The sequence below is a fragment of the Gouania willdenowi genome, chromosome 9 (assembly GCF_900634775.1).
Source record: "Gouania willdenowi chromosome 9, fGouWil2.1, whole genome shotgun sequence".
NCBI classification, from domain to species: Eukaryota; Metazoa; Chordata; class Actinopteri; order Blenniiformes; family Gobiesocidae; genus Gouania; species Gouania willdenowi.
This window is the reverse complement of record NC_041052.1, coordinates 1596039-1613260: the sequence shown is the minus strand read 5'-3', so window position 1 is coordinate 1613260 and position 17222 is coordinate 1596039. Positions and strand designations below refer to the sequence as shown.

At 41.4% G+C, this 17222-nt stretch overlaps 1 protein-coding gene across 1 annotated transcript; it reads right to left on the bottom strand.

Moving 5' to 3' along the window:
• Positions 1-10480: 10480 nt before the first annotated feature.
• On the bottom strand, positions 10481-15671 carry LOC114469768 (perforin-1-like). The gene is made up of 5 exons (XM_028457568.1): positions 15308-15671; positions 13900-14184; positions 13508-13779; positions 12924-13065; positions 10481-11960 (listed from the first exon to the last, which is right to left on the bottom strand). Exons 2-5 carry the CDS (start codon positions 14149-14151, stop codon positions 11073-11075), a joined length of 1554 nt encoding a protein of 517 aa, XP_028313369.1. The 5' UTR covers positions 14152-14184; positions 15308-15671; the 3' UTR covers positions 10481-11072.
• Between the last annotated feature and the right edge of the window lie 1551 nt (positions 15672-17222).

The window sequence follows — 17222 nt, the reverse complement described above, 5'->3', positions numbered from 1 at the left end:
TTGTGTTGAAGGTGGTGGGCTCATGTTCTCCCATTGACCTGTTTACTTATATGAACATGACAAGGAGCCTCAGCTGTTCGTCTCCTGGGCTAATCCCCATAAGGGGAAGCCTGTTACTAAGTGACTCCTGTCATGAGTCAGGGTCTGCGCGCACACTTGACTCGGGGTCTCGCCACACCCTGGGCTTTGTTCAGGGGAGTGTCTGTTCAGGACATTTGTGCGGTGGCGAGTTGGACCTCACCCCTCACAGTTGTCCACTTTTACATGCTGGATGTTTTTGCCCCTTGCGTGGCACGGGTGGTTCTCCTGTCCTAATGTGTCAGACTTCTGCCCTGCGGGCTGGCCTCTGCTCAATACGCATGTCTGCAATACGGGAGCTACCATATCCCATAGTGAGGCATCTCACAAAATATTATGAAATAGAACATAACCCCGGTTCTTTGAGTAATATGAGTGAGATGTCTCACTAGACAACCCTTTTTGCTCGAACAAGTGAGAAGAGGTGCTTATTTTGAATAGAGTGTGTCTGTCTGCCTCCTCCTCTTATAGGAGGTGGGAGTGTCCCTGGTGGACAGACACGTTTCACCAGCCATTCAGGATTGGCAGATTGAGAATTTGCTTCTGAGGGTCTGCAGATGAGGGTGCATCCCAAAGTAAGACATCTCACTCATATTACTCATAGAACCGGGGTTATGTAAATAACCTAAAGTTTGTATCACTTGAAAACATAGCCAGAGTCTTAATGGGTAACCATATGAACCTTTCCGGGCCCTGAGGTCCTCCGGCGCTGGCCTTTTAATAATCCCTACAGTCACACACACACACACGGTGAGGCATTGTTCCAGTTTTATGGCCCCCGTCTGTTGAACAGTCTGCCGGAGCACCTCAGGACTGCAGAGAACGTTCATATTTTTAAGAATAGGCTCCAGACTCAATTGTTTAATTTAGCTTTTCGCTAATTATTTAATTATTAGCTGGTAAGTCCAACTTTATCTCAACATTGTAGGGTCTGGTTAAGGCTGGGATACACTGTGCGATTTTTTTTCAATCGCTGCACTCAACTCCAGTTCAAACTGTATGACTCAGACGCAGAGCCCGAATGTGCGCAGCCCACGGTGCATGTTCTCACACTGTACGGACCGACATTCTGACACGATCTGACTGCTCACACTGTACGTTCATACGCGACACGTCGGGGTCTTGTTTTTGGAAATGCAACGTACAAATTAGAAGAAGAAGAACACTGAAGCGTCGCCATTAAAACAGACAAAAAAGAAAAACCCGGAAGTGGAGAGACACTCGCAAATATCAGCAAAAAGAGCTTTAAAAAAGAAAAAACGGCAACGTGATGGACCAGGAGCTGGCTGGACAGACGTGGGCAGTGCAGTCCATCAATTTTACAAGGGTCCTACGGTGTTCGCGCATGCGCAGTGTGAGCGTTTAGAGTAAGCCGGTCTGTTGCACTGCTTCAACTGTGAGATACCCTCACGAGGAGCGACTGGATTTCAAACATGTTTGAAATCCTTACGACCTACAATTGCTGATCGGGAGCTGGTCGTGAGGTGTTAATCGCTTCTTGTGACCTCATGTATACTACACGATGCATGACACACGATCTAGCAGAGACTCGCATAATCCCACAAAATAGTCGCACAAGTCGAAAATCGACTCAAAATGGGCCAAAAATCGCACAGTGTATGCCTACCTTTAGGAGCCCCTGCGTGTAAGTCTCATGCCTTCTCTGCTCGCCTTCACTATTTGTCACGGTGTGCCAGCCATTTCACCACATCACATTAAAAAAATTTTTAGCTCTGTACTGGCCTTTTGTTTTCTCTGTCTCTCACCTACTGCACACAAGATATGGCTCCACTCACCTCTCCGCCTGGCTGAGAAGATCGCTGAGCTGGAACATCATACAGTATATCCACATTGCATCATATTCTTGAAGCTGAGCAGCATCGCAGCCACTGGGCCCGCTTCTCCTCCGGACTCCACCGTTCTCGATCTGACTGCTAGAGTCCACTCGCCGCCTCCTCAAAACCCTGATGACATCTGGACACGGCTTGGGGCCAAACCCAAGACCATCTCCACTTTGCGTGATCATCCGCTGTGGTCCCTGGTCCCCCAAAGCAGGAGAAACACAAGTCTGTCTCACACACTGCATCAAAAAACAGATAACAGATTTGATATCCTCAATCTACAGGAATTCCCTCTTCCTGCTGCGCCATCCACTGTGCAGTCTGAATCCCCTCCTTGGATTCCTCCTTCAGAAAATCCTGAGCGCTCTTCTTCCTCTGTGGCTCACCGCCTTTCCGTACCTCAGTTCACTCCAGCCCTACAACGCACACGACTTCCCTGCCCGTTCTTCTCCTTCGGACTCACCATCACCGTCGATATCTTCCACTCATCCGTCACCTAGCCCGGCAACCCCACTTCACCCACTTTTTCCTCCGAGCATCGATGCATCCTGTCAGCAGTCAGAAATCACCAACACACACGTTACAAATCTCCTTCACCATCTCTTTTCCTGTGGTAAATTCATATTCATCAGCAGCCCACTCTCTCCCCATTGTGGAATGGTAATCTTCAGCCGCAGTCTCTGCCTCTATATCTGACTCCAAACTATCTGCAGGGCTCAAAATGTAGGCTACATTGACAATTTTAATCTCCTCCTGAGTCGAAAATCATTTTTCAAACGTGATGGTTTTCACCCTAATAAACTGGGCAGTAGTATTTTAACAGCCAATCTTCACCACGTTTTAATTCTAGTTGTGTTTTATCCTTCTTGAATATTGCTGCTATCTTCTCCCAGTGTTTCCTCAGAGAGGGCCCTCTGCACTGGGGGCCCTGTGTCGGCGTCCTATGGCTGCGGTCTGTGATCAACTCGTGGTGCAGATGTGATGCTGTCCTCCCTCTAAGAACCTCTGTACCAGCCAGGTATCATCTGCCATTGTCCTCATCTTATTTCTATGCGTCTGTGTGTTTGTCTGATGTTGTTGGGGTTTCCTGTGGATTTTTTATTGTATGTAAGGTTTTAATTATGTAGAACACTTTGAACTATATTGTATATATGAAAAGTTCTCTATAAATATTTTGATTTGATTTGAACTGAAACCCACTTTAATTTGAAGTCAGCAAAGTTAAATGTAATCATAAGTGACTAAACATGAACAGAAAGCAGATATTTGAACGTTATAAAAAAGGAGGAAATCTCTGTGCAGGTAAAACCCTAACCTGAACACCTAGTCATGTCATGTCATGTCACTGTCACTGTCACATGTCACAACAACAAAAGTTTCACCGTTTGTTGTTTCAGATAATATCACTGGATGAATAGACGTGCTCAGGGTGGAGCAGTGATTTTAAAAATGAAGGTGTTCTAAGGTCAACCATTGACTCCTAATTTAGTTAAATAAATTAAAGCAGAACTAAGTAACTTTTTCACCTTAATAAATCCTTCTCATTGTCCCTGTGAGGGTAATACAAGTGTTTAAGGGGTGACCGGGGGGGGGGGGGGGGGGGCTTTCACCCCCTCTCCCCCCCCCGCTGTCTCTGGCCAGAAAACCTCACTTGCAACTTTCCTGCCTCTGACCTGGTGTTAGTCTCACAGCTCTGTTCTCGTTCTCATGACAACACATACTGCTTTACAACAATACACACTAAAGGTGCGTTCACACTGAACGCGACTGTAGCGACTGCAGTCGCTTCAATCGCCCGTGATGAGTCGCTTGAACACTGTGATGCTTTTTGGTCACTTCATCGTTCCAGTGACGTCATTACCAGGGAACGTGTGTGTGTGTGTGTGTGTGTGTGTGTGTGTGTGTGTGTGTGTGTGTGTGTGTGTGTGTGTGTGTGTGTGTGTGTGTGTGTGTGTGTGTGTGTGTGTGTGTGTGTGCAGCAGGGAGACAGGGGAGACAACTGGCTGATCACTTCCCTTATCATAAACATTACCATTTTTATGGTATAAATGATCAACTTACAGAGTTACTAAAGGATGAGTTCACTCAGAATGTTGGGTTATTCAAGAAGATAACTGCTTTAATTTTGCCCTGGTACGTTTAGGAAGCCTCCCACTGCCCGTCTCACTGTAGCGAGAGGGAGGAGCTGCTGCCTCTGGGGGGTGCTTAGTGTTTACAACAGAACCAAAAATGACCTTTAGGGGGAGCGCTAAGCACAAGTTACTTAGTTCTGCTTTAATTTACTAAAACCATAATACAGCTGTTAAGTCAGTGATTCTCAAGTCAACATGTGGCTTTTTCTTCATTTTAATTATTATTCCTACAGAAAATCTTAAAAGGGGGACATTTTTTTTAACTCCTTTTTACTTTTTTCTTTGTCCTATTTTTTGCCATTTCTCCAAATAATTTGACACTATTTTAGTTTTTTTCAGACTTCAGCTTCCTTTTGCCCATTACTATCTTTTTTGACCAAATTTTGTCCAAAACAGTTCATGTTTATTCAATACAGACTCCTTAGTCTAACTCAGAGGTTCTCAACCTTTTCAGTCTGTGACCCCCTAAATAAAGGTCCCAGAGAGTGGGGACCCTCACTGTAGCTGAAGGTGGTTGAACACAGACATGAACATTGAAGAACAGTCATGTGGAGACAGGACCATCTATAAGGGGGAATAAAGGGAGATTTTTGGAGTCCATCCATAAAGTCAGTAAAATGATGGTCCATTGTTCTATGAATCTGTGATAACCACATTTATTTATTCATCTGAATAATATCCACTGTTATCCAGGAACGTTTATTATTATTATTATAGTCATCTTAAAGATGGAAATCCTTTGTTTTAATTAGAAATAAAATGGGTTAAGGGGGCGTGGGGGTGCCTCTACCCTCTACCCCACATCTTTATTAGCAACGTCAAGGTTAACTATGCCTTCAACATAAGATATGCCACAAAAACAAATATAAAGTACATGAAAAATACAACTCACCATAACGCTAAATCACTGGGAGCCCTCTATGGGTTATGGGTCTATGTGTTTCCATTATAGACTTTTGTAAAATAAAGTCTGTGTGTTTGAAGGCGTTTCCATTGAACGTTGTTGTGGAGCCTGGTAACTCTAGTAAAATCTTATCCCAAGAGGCTTCACTGCAGGAATACGGACGCTCCAATTAACCTTTGAATGAAGGGTGTTCTAAGGACGTTTGACACTAATCATTTAAAGTCTAAGAAATGTCTGGGTCTCCTCTTCTGTCCACACGTACCGCACCATGTTTTCTCAGAGAGAAGTGGTCATGTGACCATATACGTCATGTCCTGTGACACGTAAAAAGTGTTTCCATGCTTTTGCAACACATTTCAATATTGAAATGTCTGAAATTTCTCTTGATGAGTGTAAAAACCTTTTTGTGATATTTGAGTTTTTTTTTTTTAAATTCAGGTGTTTTTATTTCCAAGGGTAATGGAAACGCAGATAATGACACTCAAGTGATGCTACTTATGTCCAGTCGACTGTAATTTTATTTATTTTGTTTGCTGGAAGGATCGATTCTTCACCAATAGTGAAATAGTAAATGGCTTCTAAGACTTAGCAATAGGGTTAGCCACCAAGAATGATGCTCTCAGTGCACTGCTGTTTTTATTCAAAATACTCCAAAGGTTTGTCTTTTAATGCAGAACGCTTTGTCTCCAAGTGGAGAAGCAGTTTTCAAGGCTTCACTGCCTCATTAGAGCCGGTCGCCGCATATTGTGCAGAGCGAGCTTGGTGCGTGGGAACTACTTATCACAATAAAACCATCAAGTAGGACTAGGCTTTACACTGATCTGATCCACTATATTGGATTGGCCAATATTTAGCATTTTATGCAATTAGTGTGATTAGCTGTAATGATGTCATAGTCGTGATGAAACTTTCTGTAGATGCTCCCATTGCATTGTTTTATCGTCTCATTTACACCAAAGTGTTGTTTGACACGGCTGTATTTCACTCACTGTGTGTGCATGTGCCTAACTTTCACTAAACTTACCTAATTAAACACCTACAGTAACTAGGTGTAGACACAGATGTGACGTGAGATAAGCTCCAGCAATCAGGTGACCTTCACTAAATGGTGGTCCGTTACACACACACACACACCTACCTACATACCTGCACATGTGTACAAGCCTAAGCGCATAACAATCTTTTCTAAGTGTTTCCATGTCACGTAGACGGTGCTACATAGTGAAGGTCACCTGATCACTATAGCTTCACTCACACCACACCTGTGTCTACGTGTGACTGATATATTTATTTGTTTGTTAGGTGTACATCCTGGTGTGGCGTAGATGTGCAGACACTTTAATGTGTACGTACATTAAAGCATCTGCAGATTCATTAATTGATTATTTAGATTTTTGTTCTATTTTAAATGCACATTTCTGTGTTTTGACTGGAGAGTTCTAAGTATTACACGATGAGATCCGTTCCTTTAACACTTCATAAATGCGCCCAGTTTCACTCGTTTTTTCCAACCATTCCTCTAAAGCAGAAATGTTTTAATGACTGTAAACGTGCTGTAGTTCATGAACCGTTATTAAGAAATACTGAGCATTCACTCAACAATCAAAATGTTTCTACTGCGTAAAACTCAAACTTGTCAGTATAAAAAGGGCTGCTCATTTACAAAAAGCACTTTTTGCACTGTGATGCTTTAAGTGTCTTATAATTACATTTTAAAAAAAGCTGTTGCAGCGTCTGTACTGTACTGTACTGTATGTTTTTTTTATGATGTTTTTACTGTTTTAATTGAACAATAAATTCTGCGTCCTATAAATCTATACATGTCAGATTCATTCTTTAAATCATAACTTATTCATTTGTTTGAACATATTTTAGTTCCACTAGTTGGTTTTAGTTCATCTGATTTAAAAAGATCATTAGCATGTGTTTTATTGAGGATCTTTTATTCTTTTAAATTCCTGTAGTTTAATCATTGTAGAGGGAAAGAAGCATCTCTCAGCATATTTAATTTATTTACGGTAAATAAATTTTCTATCCACCATGAGAAGTCTCTGATTTCACATTAATATAAATTAAAATTTTGTGGTAAGTGAATGTTATGGACCTTTAAATGTCTTGCATCTCTTTGCGATGTTGGATTTTTCCTCTCTGTAGTTAACGTAGACCATTCAGGTTTATAAGATAACAAATACTGCGACAGAAATAAACCTGAAAAATACTTATAATCTAAATCTAGATGTTAAATCTAAATGCCACGGGTGAAACTAAATATTTAGCAAATATGCAAATTTACCAGAACTACCAAAATAAGATGATTTAGATTTTACATTTAGATTCAGATTTAATATTTAGATTTACATTTATTATTTAGATTTGATATTGAACATTTAGATTCAGCTTTAACAAATTTCATAAATATTGCTGTAAATCTGGTCAAAAGTAACATTTGTTTTTTTAAACAATGCTGAATGTTGCAAAAAGATGCTGCTTATTTTAGCATGTGCAACTTTACAATCTGCACCTCATATTTATTTGGTCTGAAACCTCGAGCTTCTTTGATCCTGTAAATAAACTGTTTTGCTTCCGTTTCACCACCAGGGAGTGCTGTTTTTGGTTCAATTTGTGATTTTTGTTTTTGTATTTATTTATTTATTTTATATGCTTAACAGAGCTCAGCATCTTACAAAATAAAACTCAAATATAGATGTTTTTCTTTATTGTTTTTATGTACAAATATTTCACACAGACATTTAATAATACATATGACAAAAACATTGACAGTAAAAACAATTAAACTTCCTTCTTCGTTGACGTTTTGGTTAAAAAAAAAAATGTTGGGCTGTGTCAAAGAGATTTTAGGAACGCTTTGAAGTTACAAAATATGGCAAAAAACTTTGTTTCACAAGGAACGTTTTCCTTTAATGTGACAGAATATAACCCATAATTCCAAAAAGTTCATTTTGGTTTTTTTCTTTAATAATATGTAAGGTTTCATTTATTTAGACATTTTTTTTGTAAATCACCTGTTCTCCCAAAACTTTATCTTCTCACACTCACTGGTTCGGCGCTCTTGGCTCCTCCTCTTCTGTTCTCGCTTTCCTGGGTGTGGCTCCAGATAGGAAAAACAAAAACACAACACCACAGACAAAACACACAAACACAATTCCATAGATGAGCTGTTTCATCTCCATCTCCTAATATTATTTAATATACTCAAGTCCTCCCCAGAGCCTTCAGGTGCTCAGTGATTTCTCTGGTGGATGTTTTGTTGGAGGTGTCAAACCTCCAAAAATGTAACTCTTAAACATTTAAACCTGTAAACCAAGCAAGACATTTTTGTTCTTTTTTACAGTATCAGTGAAGAGGTTAGTATGTTAATATAGATGGAGAAAAAAGAAAAGAACATTTCTGCATTTTATGGACACTGCTTTCCCGCTGCATCCTGAATCCTTTTGTTCAGATGTTTGGTCATTTTGTCAAAGTCACAGTCAAGTCATGGGATCCCATGTCAGTGTCACTTGTTATTGGTCAGACATCTCCTTTGTGTCCTTATATGGTCCTGTTTATCTGACCTGTCAACACATTTCAGGATTCAAACTTTTCAAACACATCCATGAAGAACTCTGTGTCCTGTAGAAACTAGAAAAACAACATACAAAAGGTTCACATACTGTAAACTTCATCTCAGTGGCCTGTAGTAGATACACACCATACATTGTAAGAGTTTGATTCAACTTTAAACCAGAAACTTGACCATCTCAAAATAACCCCATTAAATTGTCCTCAGTGTAGAGGATTATAAACCAATTAATAAAGCTCAACTTGTGTGAGTAAAATTAATTCTATTGTTGCTGAAACAAGACAGGCTGTATTTGTATAATTTTAAAATTGACTAAATTTCCGGTCAAAGAACAGAATTTGTTTGTTTTTATACTTGTGCAGAGAAAAATCTACTAAAATACTGATCTGTGGTTTTAACAACATTTTCTGTAATCATTGGCCTTTTGTGTTATATTTAATTATTTTGGTCAGTGAAAATAAACTTTTAAAGATGGTTAATTTAATTATTTATTTGTTTATGTATTACTTATCGTGTCCAATTTAACTCTACCTTAAATTAAATGTAGATCAAATATCGTTGGCTAAGATGATTTCCAAATTAATAAATGCAATTAATGTGCATCCTGCTGCCTACTGACAGAAATATTTATATTTTCACTAAACCATGATTTGTTTTTGTCTAAGATTTTTCCTAAGCAGAGCTTTTAAAAACTGTATGTGTATAGGCAACAATATAAGACACAGCAAACACGTACTGTATGCCGTTATGTTGTAGCACCCTATGACCTAAGTGAGTTTTTACCAGGATAAGTGGATGTTGTTCCATCTGTGTGCCGGAAATTCTGTTTAGGCTCCTTTCTGGGCAGCTATTATTTTACACAATTTATGTTCGGGCACTCCTGCGAGCAGCTAAAGGGTCTTGACACTGGACCAAATGGGTAACGAAACATTCCGCTACACCCTGTAATGTTCAGCAAGCGATGTAAAGTTTAATGGTGATGCGTTGAAGGAGAAGTGAGTTTGTCTCGCTGTCAACATGTTTAACTAGTTGTTTGTCTGTAATAAACCTCAGGTAGAGCATCATTTATCTGTTTAATAGATGTTTATCACCAGAGCTAACACTGATGCTAACGCTGTCGTGTCACTTCCGATCGGTCTCGATATTAATTTACATGTTTTCTGCATTATTATTAACACCATCATAATTTACCATTCCAATGCTTAAAATACTCCAAGAACACACAAATAGAAAATTAATTTTGCTGAAGTGAATACCAGTCGATCTACGCATGCGTGATGATGCATGCGTAGATCATAGACTGGTCCAGTCCAGGATTAGAAACAAAGCTTTTTCTTCAATAAAGTAGTGGGTCAATGGAAATCTAAACACACGGTCCTCCGCACGGACACATGACTATTAGAAACAGAACAGACTTAACCGAACAATTGTCATCAAACCCCGGAGACGAAGCAAATGTGTCCCCGTACTGTCTGTACAGGCTGTAATATCACTAAGTTTACCATTGTTTCTGTAGTTAGAGCTACTATATTTACCAAAGAACAACTATTTATTCCTAGTTATTGTTTCCAGAGTTTTATTGGCTTTATTTACCGGTTATTAGTTCCTATCTCCCTAACGCTTCGCTGATCAAACAGAAACAGAATAATTCAGACAACCTGCTGTTACAAAAATACAATCAAAATAAAGGTGAAAACAATTCTCATGTGTCTATGTTATAACAAATTCTTTTAAACTGTACAATTTCTATGTTAACACAGTGACCCCAAACACCCAGTTCACTTACCCACCAAGGATGTTGGATGAACTCAGGGTCACCACGATCATGGAAGAGCAATTGTAGCAGTTACTGCCGATCAACGCCAAGTTTGTCGTGTCTCCCCAGGTGATGATGTGGATGATGGAAAAAGGTGATGTGGAAAAAAGGATCTTCATTGAAACATACTTGCTAAAATAATACAAAGTTTATTAAAACAAGCAGAATCAAAAAACAGGGCAGAGACAAAATCCCTGGAAGAATAAGGGAGGTCAGATCATGTTCTAAAGCAACAGAAGAACTGGAGATAACAGTTCGATGAGAGCAGCCGGGGTTAAATCTTGCTCTAAGGAAAATCAGGACAGCGATCATATATATGGCCTGATGAGAAATATGAAACCCACAGGTGGAGTCTAAGGCTTTAGCCTTAAGACAAAGAATGGAAGCCACAAACTTCCACATCTCAACAAACGGAGGAAGGACCAGCCTGGGAATAGGAAACTTTCAGGGTTCACAAGTCACTCAACATCCCAACAGCAGAGCTGGCTGAGTTTGGTTGTGAAAACATGTCTTCAAACATCCAAATGACTAACTCTCAAATTTAGGTAAAATGTATATTGCATTAAATGAATATCATATTGGCGCAGACAATACACCTCAGTAATACACGAAAGTCATGGACAAAACTGTGTGCAGGCATTGGACACATCAAAGCGATCTGCAGACGACTCTGAGGAAGTCTGGCAGTTGACATTCGAAACATGTCGTAAACCTTGTGGTGTTACTCAGCGTTTGGGGAGTAGCTGCCACACCTGAATCCAGTCAGATGTGCGTCACATTTGACGGTGTAGCTAAAATATAAAACTCCTGTGCGGAACTGGCAGCTCAGAGAGTGAGTTCCTCTCTCAGGAGCGATGACGCAACTCCCAATGATGTCGTCGTAAATCACGTCCTTGTCCCACAGCTCCAGCCGGAGCTCCTGACCCAGTTCGGTGGACCCAAAGCTGAAGTCGTCGTACCACCATGGGTTGTTGTTATTCATCACAATGTTTGTCTGCTTGTACATGCCGTTGTAGAAGATCTTGACGTAGGCGTCTGTTTCGCCGATGGGGTCGGAATTCAGAGCCGCTGCTCTCTGGATCTGCAGCATCAGCGTTCCTCGGCCCACTCTCTGAGGGCAGCAGTTGTGGTCCAGGTTCGGCGTTGGGTAGCAGTTCTTGAACCTTACTTGATCTTCCTGCAGCTGGTTCTCCTTGATGTATTCTGTGACGGCGCTCCTCAGATTGGCGCCGATCTGAACGTCTTCCACCAATTGATGCAGAGGGAAGATGGCGTAGGAAACTACGTCGGGATTGGCCTGGAGGCTGTTCATCCACATGTGGTAGGCCTCGGATGGGTCCTGCTGGTAGAGGATGTCGGGGAAGTACCTCTCGCCGCCGGTCACTTCGATCTTGTGCGTCATGAAGCCTTGGTAGAAGCCCATGCTCAGGTTTCCCTTGAGGAGGTGGTCACACTTGTTGGAGAAGGACGCGTTGGAAGACAGGAAGCCCAGCGCAATGCTTAGCTCCATGTTCAGGCAGTTTTTTATCTCAGATTCTGAAAAGCCTTTTAGTGTGGCCAGACACGTCCTAAACGCAGTGACTCTCCTCACCTTCCCACCGAGATGAACCTGGTGCACGTCAATGGGAAAAAAAGAAAGAAAGAGTCACACACATTTAAACCATAGGCGGAGTTTGAGATTCTTGCCGTGGGGCGGGGCAAAAAAAAAAATGGGATTAAATATATAGACCGTCTCGAGATTAGTGCCAACCACAATGTGTAACATATACAATGATGCAAAAAATACTAGAATATTTGCATTTCCTGAAGAAAATGTAAGTGAGGAAGTAGGTGCTGGCCCGCGTTAGCTCAGCATTAACATTAACATTAGCAATAGCATGAGCTAACATTAGCATTAGCTGGCACTGATTAGCATTAGCTTTAGCATAGTATTAACCTAGTATATATTTATATATTTTTACCTTTTCTTAATTTTTTATTTTATTTTTTTCTTTATACCTGTACTCTTGCACCACCAGAGTTGTCCTTTAATTTCGTTGTACATTGTGTATGATGACAATAAAAGCCTTCTATTCTATTATTCTATTCTATTCTAGTCTCTAGTCCAAAACACAGTAAAACAGCTGTAAAAAATAAAATGTAACATCCTATTTACAAGAAGAAAGAAGCTCCGCCCTGATTTCTTCTATCTTTTTTATCTCTGTGAACCGTGCCATTAAAAATCACCATTTTTAGATTGTTTTAAATTCATGATAAAATATTTCTGATCCATTTTTGCTGCAGTACCATACACGAACTGCTGGGGGCACTGTCGCTTCACCATTTACAAGAATTGTGCAACAGAAGAACCAAGTCACATGACTCGAGCACCACAACAAAGAAATTCATACATATTTTGTGGAGTCTGTGTTTTATGGCACTTAAAATATTTGTATATTATGTAAATTATATTGAGAATTAAAAATTTTCAATTGAATTTGAGAAAACTGTAATGAAAACTTTTGACCACTGGGGGGGGGCAATGCAACCCCTACACCGCCGTGAAAACCCTTGTATTCCTTCAATCACTGACCTGGTGAATGTAATGAGTCCCGTAGGTATCTATAAGTCGTCTGTAGATGGCTTTGCTCTGGCTCGTGTTCAAACTTGGCGGGAGTCTCTTCAGATGTTTGGTGAACTCCGCACTCAGCTGGGGGTGGTCAGCTAGCCTGTAGCTACACAAACAGAAGGCATGTGGATCACAGGGAGACAAGAAGCTTTTAAGTTCACATTGAATTCTTCTGCAACTTAGTTTAGTCTTTCTTTCTTCAAGTCCAAGTGCTAACAATAAGGGTGCGTTCACACCGACGGATCCTAGAGCGATTAGGAGCGCTGTGAACACAACCGCTCTCAGACAGGATCAAACACAGGAAGTATCAACGATAACGTAAAGCACATGGGATGGTGGGAGATCCGGTGGCCGCTCAAACCAGGGGTTAGCTCATGGAACTGCACCAGAAGCTGTTTGGAGTGGATCAGAAGTTGTTCTCTCATTGCACTCCCAGGTAATCAAATTATCAGCTGTTCTCCACCCATTCAGACCAAGTCCAGGACTAAACCGGTGTGAAAGCACCATAAGAAAATATTTGATAGATAGATGGATAAATAAAAGTTTACCTGTAATAGGTGCAACTGATTTCATGGAGGGCAAAAGTGGCTTTGTCCACGCTGTGCTGGGAGAGAGCGAACTTTGCCAAGTCCGAGCGACTCCCCCCCAACACCGCCCCGCCGACATTGTCCAAGCTCAGACCTACGTTCCAGTTGCTGTTAACCAGTGAGTTGGAGCTCCGCAGCAGTGAGTCCACGGAGTGGTGCAGAGCGCTAGAGAGTTGTTTGCTGCAGCGGCTGAACGGACGCCAGTCAAGCACCGTGGCGGGAAGCCTCTGGATCTGAGCAGGAAATGGATAAGGAGGAAGAATGAGTGGGGGAAATGTGGAAAGGTCAAAGACAGGAATGGAATGGAGAATGGAATACTTTGGACAGAATCAGGAATAAAGAAGAGGCGTCACCTGTCCTTGCTGGAAGCGGTTCGGACACAGCGTGCACGTGTGGTTGTCGGCCAGATGCGCTTTGACATTGATGACGTACGCCCCCGTCCGACGCATACGAACCACGTCGAAGCCCTCCCCTGCCAGGTTGTGGCCCGGAACAAATGGAGCTTTCTCACACTCTGACGCTGTGCCCGTGTGACATCCGAGGACGTGCTGCTTCTGCATAGTCAGCAGTAAACACAGGACAACAAACCTTCCTCCTGGTCCCATGGTGACCTGCAGTAACTATGGCACAAACAGTCTCTGCAGAGGAAGAAACAATGTCCCACAATTTGATTCAATATGATTCAAAATGTCGAAGCCTACTATTTATTCTGTGGTGTGCCTCAAGGCTCCGTCCTTGGTCCGCACCTATTTTTTCTGTACATCTTCCCTATCGGCCAGATAATTCAGCCATTTACAGACTTATCATCTGTTTGCTGATGATTTACAATCGCACTGCTTGTTTAAGACATCTGAAGTCCATAGATTGAGCTCAATAATCTGCTGCTTGTCTCATGTAAAACAGTGGTTAAATGACAACTTCCACTTAAAGCATAGAAAACAGAGACCCTCATTGTTGCCCCAGATAGTTCCATTCATACTATCAAACAGCACCTGGGAAACCATAGCTTGTCGGTAAAATCCAATATTAGGAACCATGACACTTGAGCACCATTCTAAAAAAACTGCAATTTTCAGCTTTGCAACATTTCTAAACATAGATCTATTGTAACAAAAAAAGAGCTAGAAATTATTATTCATGCTTTTGTCTCCTCGTGGTTAGAGTACTGCAACAGCCTCTTCACATGCCTTAACAAGAGAGATTTGACTTGTTTGCAGTTTGTCCAAAACCCATCTGTGAGGGACCAATTTACTCCTATTTTACAAAGTCTTCATTGGCTCCATGTCTTGTACCGGGTTTATTTTAAAATCCTGGTTCTGACCTTTTGAGCTCTACATGGACAGGCTCCTGTGTACTTGGCCGACCTGATCAAATCCTACAGCTGGTCACAGAGCCTCAGCCCTCAGGGAAAAACCTCTTGATGGTCCCTCGTACATGATTTAAAACTCGAGGAGAGCGGCCATTTAAAGTTGTCATGAGCTTCCTCTCTCACTTCCTTCTTTGGAGTATTTTAAGAAGCCCAAAAAATAGCTACTTTTTTAAAGAAAGGGTTCTAGTCTTATCGACTCAGTCAGAGCTGCCAATATAGATTGTATTTTCTTGTATACTTGTATTTGAATGTGGTTTTTATCTTTGTGAAGCACTTTGTGACTATTTTAGTTGCACGTTCCAATACAGATGAACTTCTAACCTTGACATTGATACTTGCGTAATCTACAAATATGTGAGAGGAACACATCATAACCAAGCATGCATTCTCACCTCTGGCCGTTTTTATCTGTTCGTCTTCTTTTAGGAACAAATCACTGACTTGTTCTCTAGTTTTTCCTCTTTTCTGTTCCCATCGACGACACGACTCTCTGCGAGAAGCAATCTGTAAATCGTCCAAAGTCTTGATCCTGCTGGAAATGAAAGGAGGGTGTAGCCTGCTTGTGCACTCTTTGGTTAAAGATGGAGTCCACGCCTCCCCCCCACCACCCCCTTTGTGCTTCGTACTGTATCTGCAGCTCTTTCACTCTCGCTCTCTCCTTCTTGCTCTCCTCAGAGGCCTTTCCAATATCCTCAGCTTGACTAAGTTTGTTTTCATGTGAAGACCCACTTTCTGTGAATCTCTCATGGATTGTGTGTTTGCGTGTGTGTGTGTGTGTGTGTGCACAATGTGAGCAGGAGGATTTTCTGTTTGTCACTCTGCATTATTTATGGGAAATAAGGGTGTGTGCTTGTACATGTGTGTGTGATTCTCTGATGAATAATCTGGCCTGTTTAAACTTGTTGGTTTCTTTTCTGTTGTGTGTTTATGGAGTTGGATAGAATGTTTTTGGTTTTCTCAGCACAAGCCAAGAAAAAAAGGGATTCTTTCCATGACTCTCTGCACGCAGTGCTTTTCATAACCAGATCTCACTTAATTTGACCAAATTTCTTCAAGAGCTTTTGCGAATGTTCTCTTTAAAAGTGAAAAATCTTTGTGTGTTGACTGGTAGAGTAATGTGGGCTTTCCATGTCAGTTTATTATCAATTATTACTGCTAGGAATTCATTTTCAGTAACATTTTCTAATTGGATATCATCTATCTTTATTTGTATTTCTGGTTTACTTTTATAATTACCTCATATCAATCAAATATTTACAATGAATTCATTAAGATCCACCCATTTTTTTAATTTTAAGTTTTCTATATACTTTGGTTTACATTTGTAAATTGTGAAGGAATGAGTGTAGATCAGAGGGAGTTTATTCTTCCCACTGTTGCTTGACTGAAGGTCTGCGTTGATTATTTGCCAGTGGGTTGTTTGCCTGACAGCTAAAGAGTCCTCCAAACTGGACAGCGTCTCTTGTGGCCATCTCGTAGTCGTTGCTCACACAGATCACTTGGCCGTCTCAGAGAAACTTAATGGGAATAAAGTTTGAAGGACCATCAGGATTGGCAGATTGAGAATTTGCTTCTGAGGGTCTGCAGATGAGGGTGCATCCCAAAGTAAGACATCTCACTCATATTACTCATAGAACCGGTGTTATGTAAATAACCTAAAGTTTGTATCACTTGAAAACATAGCCAGAGTCTTAATGGGTAACCATATGAACCTTCCCGGGCCCTGAGGTCCTCCGGTGCTGGCCTTTTAATAATCCCTACAGTCAGGACACACACACACGGTGAGGCATTGTTCCAGTTTTATGGCCCCCGTCTGTTGAACAGTCTGCCGGAGCACCTCAGGACTGCAGAGAACGTTCATATTTTTAAGAATAGGCTCAAGACTCAATTGTTTAATTTAGCTTTTAGCTAATTATTTAATTATTAGCTGGTAAGTCCAACTTTAACTCAACGTTGTGGGGTCTGGTTAAGGCTGGGATACACTATGCGATTTTTTTCAATCGCTGCACTCAACTCCAGCTCAAACTGTACGACTCAGACGCAGAGCCCGAATGTGCGCAGCCCACGGTCGCATGCGCGAACACCGTAGGACTGTGGAAGGCAAGGCAAGACAGAGGCGCGGAGAGAACGGAGTAGATGCCAGCGGTTTATTGTATGGTCTCACTACAAGACAACACCACCATATATACAAGACTTCCTGATTGTGCAACCAATCCCACCGTGACACATACCCTGGCCAATCTGGCGATGAGTGCCCCTAGTGGACCGCCACACAGGCCCCCCCCGAAACGACAGAATGGGCACCAG